This window comes from Mixophyes fleayi, chromosome 10 (genome assembly GCF_038048845.1).
Source record: "Mixophyes fleayi isolate aMixFle1 chromosome 10, aMixFle1.hap1, whole genome shotgun sequence".
Classification (NCBI taxonomy): Eukaryota; Metazoa; Chordata; class Amphibia; order Anura; family Limnodynastidae; genus Mixophyes; species Mixophyes fleayi.
Window position 1 is genome coordinate 98,652,957 of NC_134411.1, and position 12,458 is coordinate 98,665,414.

Sequence of the window (12,458 nt, forward strand, 5' to 3'; positions counted from 1 at the left end):
AACCACGTTAAACACCCGGGTGATTCATTGGGAGGGGAGATGTTAATGACTTCATTGTAATTCTGAATTTAAAAATACGAATAAACTTGTTGTCAACAATGATAACAGATACAGTAAGAAAATAGCTGAAGAAGTCTTACAGAACTTAAATATTATCATTATCTGACTTATATTGCTGAACACAAAACACCAGCCAAGCTCCCTGCATACAATATGAACTTCTATAATAAATATCTGCTCTATGCCACTGAACCAATTCTCCGCTATATATATATATATATATATATATATATATATATATATATATATATATATATATATATATATATATATATATATATATACACACACATATATATATATATATACACACACACACATATATATACACATATATTTATTTATATTACAGGTCTGACCTATACTACAGAACTACACACCTCAACCAATCCCCTCTATATAATACATCCTGAACCTCAACATTACAGGTCTCTCCATTCATCAGGACCCCTAACAGTGCAGGTTTCCAGGTGTCCAGTGATATAATTATACCACCTGTGGATCTGTTACATTGTATCACTCAGTAACGACTACACCTGTGCTCCAGCAGGGAGTGATTGAAAACATGCACTGCTAGGATCCCTGAGGACAGGGTGTAAGAGACACTGCTCTATATAATACATGGTAAACCCATCACTACATGTATGCTCTTACTTACAATGCGATGTAGATGGCTTATTCATACATTTTCTCCAGAGTTAGCTATGTAAGAGATGTATTGTGTCATAACCACAAACATATCTTAAATGTTATTGTAAAATAAGTATGCAATAGACTGCGGATCACTAATACGGTGAAATAACAGCAGTAATAAGAAGGGTATGTTAAAAAGCACACCTCCCCTAAGGAGAAGTTATGAAAAAGAAACAGCCCCCATCCTATTATAGAGGACAACAACCTATGTTATAATGAAATCATAATCACGAGTAGCTGGAACTCAAGGTTCCATGCGGGAAGTCTACATTGTCTGTGCATTGTCCTGAGGGCAGGGACTGCTCATCCTGTCTGTATTGTTACAAGCAAATACAAAGAAACAAATGTATCCCTATAAACAATATTACTCTCGCTACATATCTTACCTGCTCTCCCCACTCAGCTTCTCACTGACCTTCTACATAGAGCATTGGAATAAGCTTTAAACATTATTTAATACTGTTTTTAAAGAATATGAATAGAATATGAATAGATAAAGCAGGGATGAGACAGACCTCAGCAGGGTATACAGAAATTATCAATCAACTATATCAGTTTGGCACACAATTATCCATGTATAACACTAAGGAAAGGTGGAGGTGTTGCTTATAGCAACCAGATTGTAGCCATCATTCATCATTTATCTAGTATATTCTTGAGCATGAGAGCTAGTACCTGATTGGCTGCTATGGGCAACACCTCCAACATTCCTTTTTAGAAGAAGGTTTGATAATCCATAACGTTATTCTCCTACCATCTTATTCTTCTTCTTTCCATTAGACTGTAAGCTTGTAAGACTAGAATGCACACTGCCTACAAGTAAGGCTTTTAACAAAGCGGCTGTATTACTTGCTGGAATATAATGACATATCAGTCACAGACAACGGATCACTGCTCCAAGTAGCAAAGGTCAATTAAATATCGTACTACGTGACCTTGAATTTGTCATTGAGTACATATGGGTTAAGAACTGACCAACCAGAGAATTGGGGATATCATAGTGAGTTGATTAAAAAGATTTAAAGTGCCCCCATAGACTACCTAGTATGGTGTGTTATGGGCTGTCGTTGCACCAATATAGTATGAATTTCAGATCTGGAGGAACCAGCATCACTGCGTTTGGATATTAGTTCAGCCCAAAAATAGCAGCCTCTACTGTAAGTAAGCAACATTTGCATTCAAAAATAATAACCAAATATCTTGGTATTGAAAAATGGCAATCGGGGAGGTCTGTGGCAAATCGGTCAGACAGTTATAGAGCAGTATTGTTGTACAGGCCATCTCTGCTATGGTATTCCCCATGCAGGATTATCTCTCCGGGGCTCGCCTACAGAGGTCTAAAGTACAGATTTTAATGATAGTCTATGTTCCCTTTAACTGTGTAGAAAAGCATTTTATTGCAGTGTTTTGCTAAGTCCCTCTAGCAGAAAATGAATTTCAATTAGCATTGGTGCAGAACCTGAATGTGCAATCGTGTAAAGCAGCAAAGAACGAAATCTATGCCTGTCCTCAAGGAGCACAACTTCTAAGAACAAGACAAAATAGCTGTACGCAGTCAGAAGTCATTTCTCGCTGCCCAAAATTCCTGTTGTAACATTTCCTAAATGTTCTCTTAGCTGCGTGCGCCGGCTCCCGTGTCTGCTAAACCAAGACTCTGCTCTATTTCAGAGTGAAGAAAACAGTGGGAATCGGAGATGAAAAACACAGCTGGTGTTTTCTTCCGACTTTTAAACCGTAACGAAAGCCTGGCTGTTTTTTTTTTTTTTCCCTTCGCAGACCGCAAGGACGCAACTCTTTTGTTTGCACAATGACTGTACTCGCAGTGCATTCATCCTCCCTCTGAAGTCTCGCTAAAACACAGCCCTTAGAAACGCGCGCTGCTGCAAACGGTTATTTGTGTTGTTGTGATTACAAACCCCTGCCCCGGCCGCTGTGGATTTCTGGAAGGAAAACAAGTTTCAGGGAGCTGCTAAATAAGTGTGTGGGTTTTTTCCTTTACATATTTCTGCAGGAGTCCACCGTCCACGTAGTCAGGAGTCTCTGCCGAGCCATGTGTTGTGGATACCAATTTTCTCCTTTCCAAACAATTGCGGAAATGTATTTTCCTTCTTGACGGAGGACCATCTGATGCCAAAACCTGCTTCTTCCCCCAGAAAACAGTGGGAAGCAACGGGCATAACAAACAGTGACGGCTTCATTATATTCCATTGCAAATTGTCTGTGACATTTTCATGAAATAATTACAGAGTACACGCAATTGGCTGGCAGAACGCATTTACCAATGCCAGCCAGCAGAAGAGGAGAAATAATTACAGCTTTTGAAGAATTATTTAAGACAGGCAGGAAGTTGTAGGCTACCACTCACAAACAAACCATTGAACTATGAAAAACAGAGGTGAAAATGTTAAATATGATGTTCAAATGTGTACCGGCAGGAGCTCTCCCTTATCCTTGTTACATAATGATATTATCTTTCATTATGACCTCGATGATACACAACTGAGTTATTATGACCTCGATGATACACAACTGAGTCATTAGGACCTCGATGATACACAACTGATTAATTAGGACCTCGATGATACACAACTGAGTCATTATGACCTCGATGATACACAACTGAGTCATTAGGACCTCGATGATACACAACTGAGTCATTAGGACCTCGATGATACACAACTGAGTTATTATGACCTCGATGATACACAACTGAGTTATTATGACCTCGATGATACACAACTGAGTCATTATGACCTCGATGATACACAACTGAGGCATTATGACCTCGATGATACACAACTGAGTTATTATGACCTCGATGATACACAACTGAGTCATTATGACCTCGATGATACACAACTGAGTCATTATGACCTCGATGATACACAACGGAGTCATTATGACATCGATGATACACAACCGAGTCATTATGACATCGATGATACACAACCGAGTCATTATGACATCGATGATACACTACTGAGTCACTAATCGCTGTAGTGCAGGGAATACAGGGTATCAATATTACTGGACACATTTTCTTTAAATCCTTGGTAAACAATGGTAGTTTTTTAATACAGGGTATAAAGAAGGGATAACATTACCCACAAGATATACCATACAAAATATTATGTTCTAACTTACAATTGAACGGAATCAATTGTATCACGCTAGTTACAACTTGACAAAAGTATCACCTTAAAATGTATGTTTTGCCTATATACATCGGAGGTGCTATTTTGTGAGCTGAACCCACTATTCAAGAGAACACTGCCTCTTAATTCACACCAACATTCTTCATAAGCAGTTTTCTTGTGAATATTGGTTTAGTCTATAACATGGCTGCCTGCGCTAAGTGTTGGCGTCAGGTCCACGTTTAATAAGGAGAGCAACTCTGCAGTGTATTAATAAGTCAATAGTGCCTACATTTTATTAAGGAGTATTTCAGTAAGGTAAAAGCAGCCTTTACTTATCGTAGTTCATTTCCTGCTTGTATGTAATATCACCAGTTTGGGTGGGTATAAAATATGCTGTAACCAATCAGATCATTGCAATGTTCACAGCATCACAGAATATTTCAGGAGATGAGATGTTGATCATGTGGGAGGCAGTGATCTCTCCACTCATGTGACTGTCTCAGTAGGGCCAGGGTTGTGATGGAAGCATGTAACCAGGAAGCCACAGACTGAGAATTAGATAACATAAAGAGCAGGGTCCTCCGTAGCACAGAGCAGTAATATAAGCGCTCCGGACACATTGATGGGGGGAGATTGTGGTGTCAAACTCACCTCTACATGAAACAAAGCTCATCAACTGTATTATGTATACAGCACTATCATTTACAATCTCCAACATGAATAAACCGATTAATAACTGTCCTCCTGAGATAGAAGTAGGTATAGAACTGTGAAATAAATGCGTAAAACCAGATTGCGCTATACAAAAAATGTGCAGTCAGTATTAGTAAGGTTTGTTTATATATATATATATATATATATATATATATATATATATATATATATAGATAGATATATGATTTTAATTTAACCACCGTGTACAGGCTGGAAAATAAGGTAAGTAATACAGAAGCCTTACTTGAAGGTCACTGAACATTTTTGCTGCTCTCTTCCTCGGTCCTACTCCTTACATTGTTGCAGCTCTCTTCCTCAGTCCTACTCCTTACATTGTTGCAGCTCTCTTCCTCAGTCCTACTCCTTACATTGTTGCAGCTCTCTTCCTCGGTCCAACTCCTTACAATGTTGCAGCTCTCTTCCTCAGTCCTACTCCTTACATTGTTGCAGCTCTCTTTCTCAGTCCTACTCCTTACATTGCTGCTGCTCTCTTCCTCGGTCCAACTCCTTACATTGTTGCTGCTCTCTTCCTCGGTCCTACTCCTTACATTGTTGCTGCTCTCTTCCTCGGTCCTACTCCTTACATTGTTGCAGCTCTCTTCCTCAGTCCTACTCCTTACATTGTTGCAGCTCTCTTCCTCAGTCCTACTCCTTACATTGTTGCTGCTCTCTACCACGGTCCAACTCCTTACATTGTTGCTGCTCTCTACCACGGTCCAACTCCTTACATTGATGCTGCTCTCTTCCTCGGTCCTACTCCTTACATTGTTGTTGCTCTCTTGCTCAATCCTACTCCTTACATTGTTGCTGCTCTCTTCCTCAGTCCTACTCCTTACATTGCTGCTGCTCTCTACCACGGTCCAACTCCTTACATTGATGCTGCTCTCTTCCTCAGTCCTACTCCTTACATTGTTGCTGCTCTCTACCACGGTCCTACTCCTTACATTGTTGCTGCTCTCTACCACAGTCCAACTCCTTACATTGTTGCTGCTCTCTACCACGGTCCAACTCCTTACATTGATGCTGCTCTCTTCCTCGGTCCTACTCCTTACATTGTTGCTGCTCTCTTCCTCGGTCCTACTCCTTACATTGTTGCTGCTCTCTTCCTCGGTCCTACTCCTTACATTGTTGCTGCTCTCTTCCTCGGTCCTACTCCTTACATTGTTGCTGCTCTCTACCATGGTTCAACTCCTTACATTGAAGCTGCTCTCTTCCTCAGTCCTACTCCTTACATTGTTGCTGCTCTCTACCACGGTCCAACTCCTTACATTGTTGCTGCTCTCTTCCTCGGTCCTACTCCTTACATTGTTGTTGCTCTCTTGCTCAATCCTACTCCTTACATTGATGCTGCTCTCTTCCTCGTTCCTACTCCTTACATTGTTGTTGCTCTCTTGCTCAATCCTACTCCTTACATTGATGCTGCTCTCTTCCTCGGTCCTACTCCTTACATTGAAGCTCCTCTGATCCATTCTTTAGATTGCCACAGCTCCTCCCCTTTGCCATACTGCATACTATATCCAATCCTACTAGTTAGTACTTTCATGTTTCTCAATAAAAGGGATCACCGCTTTGCCTCTTAAATGCCAGTCAAGGCATCTACTTTTCTCTTTAGATTAATCACACCATTGAGAAGAATAAAAACTTCCATTTTAACTGTTGTAAACAATTCAACCACATAAAAGGATGTAAATACAATATATGAAGATAACTATCCAGAGAACAACATGACCATAAAATGTTAACAAACATGAGAAAATAGCAGGGAAGGAATAACCTGTACCAAAACAGTAAACATTTACTGTACCTAAAATTAGGTGTATAGCTGAATGATAATGGCCAGCCACCCATGGGGATACTGCAACTGTGTAAGAGCTCCTATGCCCAGGAGCATTTCTATATAAATATAGCTCAGTATGAATGAAGCGTGGTTACATGACTAACTCAACCAGGATACATTCGTCTCAAACATTACTTTTATTTAAATCCATTATAACTGTATAAAGCGCTTGCATTTATTTCTCGATATAAAAAGTTCTAGTGCGGCATTTAATATGAAAATTAACACTCAGGAGTTTATTCCCTTAGCATTCATCAAGAGCGTAAAGAGCATCAGGAGCTATGCAGTGCAGCCGGTCTGCTAGATAAACAGGAGACAGGGCCCTGGGAGTAGTCAGTGGCACTAAACTAGCTGGAAACAGATACAAGCACTTCATATAATGTCATTTTAATAAAATTAGAAGAATTTTTAGTAAATGTACCCCTGGTATGAATGGACCGGATTGCACTGATTAACCAGCTCAGGTGAAAGCTCTTGGAAAAAATGAAAACTGTGGATTTACGGATGTGCGGTGTTTTCCCCTTAAACAGATAGCAAATATAGAGAACTGAGAACTACAAAACATTAAAATGTACTAGAATGAAAGGGAGATCATATTGAAAATAACCCATTAGAATTACCTATGAAGCATACTGGTGCACAATTATTGTAGCTGTACAAATGAGCTTGCCTTTGACCATACTCTCCATTTACGCGTTCACAGCAACGGTAACTGAACAGTAAATGACTATACAGGTGTTCAAATTTGAATACTTTAGATTTTCTCAACTACAGGAAGACCTGCGTTAGAGCACCATGTACAAATATATATATATAAAATACCTGTGTGCAGGCACCTGTGCAACTTAGGATAACTTATTAGAGCAAGGGAATCAGAATGTTTCATGAGAACTGTTTAACAGGTAGTGATATCATACGAGCAACTTCCAAGCCAGTAAAAACCTCTGCCATGTATACATTAAAAGGCATGGCCACAATCTGGAATGCACATATGAATTTTGGAAAAAGAGTTAAAAACACATGTTTCATGAGTATGTCTAAAACAGGGAAAAATCACATGTTATTAAAAAGTAATATATTTACAACTAAAAACTGCAAAAGACAAACCTTAGCAAGTACATTGAATAAAACACTCACCCTGCTGTCTATTAATGTGTCTCCAATATACAAATAAAGTTTTCCATAGGGAGAGCTGCTAACCTGCAGTTCCTCCCAGTAAATAGGCACAATGAACTGAGCATGCTCAGCTAAGTTCTCCGGTACATGCTTTTGGTTTTTGGACTAGACTATCTAACCAATATAAAGCTGTTGAACATAAGTGGTAGAATAAATTAAGGAGCAATTAAGGGTTTCCTGGATGACATCTAAAGCACGAAACAAAGATTAGTGAGCACTGCCAAGTATTCTCTTTTATGTATGTATGATGTTTAGTGTTCCTATAACCATGCATAATGGATTTATTAAGGTTGATTAAAATAAAAAGGAAACATCCTTCGCTACAAATACACAGAGAAAGAAAATTACAACATAGAAATCACAGACAATACTGATTTCAGAAACTGCAGTTTTCCCAGTAACAAGTCCCCGATGACTTGCTAGAGAAGTGGTTGTTCCTGGCCATGTACAAGCCCAAATAAGAGCATAGGAACTGTTTCCAAAGGTGGTTTATTTTGCCTTGTGCTAGGTGAAACAGTTTCACTCATCATCTAAAATTTACAACAAAAAAACATAATGTACAGTACTGTAATAAGGAAACCACTACATCAATCCCTAATGTACATACCTTCCTGATGTATTCCGCAGAACAACAAGGGCGTCTGGGTAACCGTCTATGTTGTAATCTCCAATATGGAGAGTAATTGGCAACGACAGGACGAGAGGAGAAGATGGGACAACAAAGCCCCAAAGTGTGTTTGCATTGTTAAAATTCTGCAACGCCGGAACCCACTGTAAATTAGAACACAAGATGTCGGTGTTAAACCTTTTTGTATGACACGCGTGATTACTTATGACATACACAAGGACAGTGTCACAGCAACATATGTAAAGGACTTTGTGTCATTTAGTGTATTAATAACAAGCAGTGTAACTAGGACCCGGTGTATCGACAGACGCGCTGTGTCTTCAGTGACTGTTACATATTCCGTAAAACAAAGACACTTTTAAAACGATTGATCTGACTCAAGTGGGAGGGAGATGACTACAGACAGATGAATGCGGAGAGCACAGTGGCTGCTGCTGGCCTTTGGAACAAGTCATATAACAGAAAAGGTATTTAAGGTAAAGTTTCCTGTCTTTGACGTACACTACTGGCATGAAGCATCTTTATTTTAAAATCACTGCATAGCCTGAAGGCCACTGACATTATGCTGGAGCTTACAGCAGAGGGTGAATAATACGGATTTTAGGGCAGAGTGAATCGAGCTTGGAGGAAAAATTCTCAGATCAGGAGAAGGAATAAAAGAGATACCGGAGCACATATCAGAACCAACGCTGTGATAATGCCAAAACTGCGCACAAATAATGGAACTGCGGCTGCCCGTGCACTCAATTAGCTGATATTTACTATTTTAGCTGCTGATGGCAATTATGCCCCAAGCGTGTTAAATAAACCGTCCAGTATTTATTTATTTTTTTTGCAGAAATTTAACAAGATCAGGGTCAGGAAACATTTGGCCCTCAAACTATTGTTAAACTCAATCTCAGCTATGGGCTAGCTGAGCACCATGGGAGATGTAGTTCTCCAACAGCTGACCACTGAAGGCTGCCAATCAGCAACGTCAAACACAAACTCACTATCTGCAGAACCAGTGACTTAATAAACTACACTGAAAATAGCATACATGTGCTGTAACCCATAGCAACCACATATTAGCTTTTATTAACTCGCCGTAGGCCAGGGACTGGCAACCTGATATACTTCAGGGGTCGCATGGTGTGGCCCTCGAACCTTCAAAAGGGCCGCACATCATCTTTACCATCAGTTATAAGGTAAAACCATACATTTAATCAAAGAAACAGACACCTATCTGGCAACAGAAGACTGATTGCTTAAGGTTATAGCAAGCCTGTGTGGGGTTTGTATGTTCTCCCCGTGTTTGCGTGGGTTTCCTCCGGGTGCTCCGGTTTCCTCCCACACATTTTAAAACATAGTGGTAGGTTAATTGACTGCTATCAAAATTGCCCTTAGTCTCTGTCTGTGTGTGTCTGTGTGTGTGTTAGGGAATTTAGACTGGAAGCTCCAATGGGGCAGGGACTGATGTGAGTGAGTTCTCTGTACAGCGCTGCGAAATTAGTGGCGCTATATAAATAGCTGATGCTGATGTGTGCAAAGTTTGCACAATGTAATCGAAGGGTCTTTCCATCTTTAAATTATTTAGATTTATTGGCTTGTACAAAATACTTTATGAAACGCGTAACTGTGTAGAAATCGCTGTGTTGTCCAAAGCAACCAATCAGATTGCAGAAATCATTTTTCAAGCACAATGTAGAAAATAAAAGCATAAGCGTGATTGGTTGCTATTGGATTACAGCTTCTGAAAATGTTCCTTTTCCCAGGTACATATCTATTGCTGAGAGCACAGAAGAGCCGGGATGGGCTACATTACATACTTCAAGGGCCCTCCAGACTTCAAAAGGGCGTACAAAAACAGTCCAAAAAACAACAACCACATCACTCATATCAAAATGCCCTCACGTGCTCCAAAATGCCCCCTACAAGCACTCAGACCCCACTTGCCATAAAATGTCCCGCACATGCCCTCTGATCCCACATGTACTACAAAAACTGTCCCACATGCCACTTAGACCTCCCCACATGGCCCCATATGTCGCTCGGACCTCCACCCACATGCAACGCACACCTCTCCACACTTGCCCACAATACACTCAGACCACCGCACATGCCCCTCACACTTCTCCACATGCCCCCTATATTCCACTGCAACCTCCGCACATGCCCCCCCCCCCCCCCCCCAGAACTCCCCCTAAATGCTTGATGTCAAAGCAGAGAATAAGTAAGAATTGGTCACACAGCTGGGGGCGACCTCTGCTGTAGGACAACGATAGTAATAACTGTGGCTGGTCATATAAATTCATGACTAAAAACCACATAATGATAAAGGAATGCATTTAGTAAAAGCTGAATGAGTTTGTAGAGTGAAAATCTCACTCAAAAAAAAGGCTTCAGCTCTCCTCTGACTGAGCAGCAATGTCTAACACAGAAACATGGCTATAATGAAATATTATTCTAAACATAATGCATGCTTCCATTTCAGGGGTTATTTGTTAATAACAGTTTACATCACGCAACAATAGCACAGATCTATCTGGTCCAGCTGTAGAATGGACACATTGTGAGCCAAGGTTAGAAGCAGCTTCTATACTGAGGATAACAGAGCTGTATGAGGCCTTCAATGACTTCAGGAACAGCAAACGCTTCCCAATAACCAATCACCATCACTGTCAACTCGTTACAAAGAAGTTTGCTCTGCTCTGGTGAGTAACACCAGAACTACGTGGCCTTCACCATCAACAGCTGAAGTCGGCGTACGGGAAGGGGTGGAAAACGTTGATGATGTTTATAAAAGACCAACTAAGGGGAGAACCCGAAGCAACAAACATAAAGTGCAGTAATCACCTACACTTGGCAGAGGCTGCCGACTTGTGGGCTGACTCAGTATATATAAGACTACAGCAACTGACAAGATAGGCCTCAGTGATGTCCCTTTCTCGTGTATTGATAAGCTGAATAGCTCCACTGTGTGTAGCAATAGGTACATTGTAAAGAAGTTTTGGGTGAAGTACACCGTCCCTTCATTACTAGCTGTAATGGTCACACGCTCCTCTCCTCTCTACTCTTGCCCCTCGGTCTGTTTCAAAAGAGCCAAGCTGGTGTTAATGCCACTTGCCCATGCTAAAGGGGAGATCATGGGAGAAGGGCATCAAAGCAAGCTTGGCAGACATAGCAGCAAGAGCAGGATGGCATGGGGGTAACCCTATAGAAACTGTGAATAGAACACCAAATATAAATATCATTTCATTTTGTATTTTACCGCTTTAAACTCTATCCATAGCTACATTTTTAGTTTTGAGTGGAGTTACTATTTATGGTAATCGTAACTTTATTATGTTATTTGTATTGCTATGTGAACATCAAGTCTGAACACATTCTGGAACTATGGTTATCAATGCTGCCCCGCAGTGCTGGAGGCTTCCTCCCAGGTGCTACAGTAGAACAGTGGTTATCAATGCTGCCCTGCAGCGCTGGAAGCTTCCTCCCAGGTGCTACAGTAGAACAGTGGTTATCAATGCTGCCCTGCAGCGCTGGAGGCTTCCTCTCAGGTGCTACAGTAGAACAGTGGTTATCAATGCTGCCGCGCAGCACTGGAGGCTTCCTCCCAGGTGCTACAGTAGAACAGTGGTTATCAATGCTGCCCCGCAGTGCTGGAGGCTTCCTCCCAGGTGCTACAGTAGAACATTGGTTAGCAATGCTGCCCCGCAGCGCTGGAGGCTTCCTCCCAGTTGGTAAAGTAGAACAGTGGTTAGCAATGCTGCCCCGCAGCGCTAGTGGCTTCCTCCCAGTTGGTAAAGTAGAACAATGGTTAGTAATGCTGCCTCACAGCGCTGGAGGCTTCTTCCCAGGTGCTACAGTAGAACAGTGGTTACCAATGCTGCATGACAGCACTGTGGCCTTCCTCCTAGGTGATCAGATTTCCTCTCATAGCTCAGACATACTGGTAAGTCAACTGTTGGCCCTTGTGTTATTGTAAGCTGCATCTGGGCAGGAAGTAATGTGCCAAAAATAAAGATCTTCGATTGTCCAACATTGCCAAATATATAAACACTATATAAATAACGGATAAAACTTTTACTAAAGACACATTAATATAAAGATTAACAGTCCTGCATTATATGATTCTAAGACAAACTGTGCCTGTTTAGAGATTTACAGGGTATATTGTACTAAATGATCTCCATCAGCAGACACTGAGCAAGCAAAATTTATACAGAGCTGA

General features: G+C 40.9%; 1 protein-coding gene across 1 annotated transcript in view; it reads right to left on the reverse strand.

The window, feature by feature from the left end:
- ITFG1 (integrin alpha FG-GAP repeat containing 1) overlaps positions 1-12,458 on the reverse strand; it is a 137,306-nt gene that overhangs the window by 71,826 nt on the left and 53,022 nt on the right. The window contains exon 10 of the mRNA XM_075189252.1: positions 8,225-8,388. Coding sequence (XP_075045353.1) covers positions 8,225-8,388 — 164 coding nt within the window. The remainder of the gene's footprint in view (positions 1-8,224; positions 8,389-12,458) is intronic.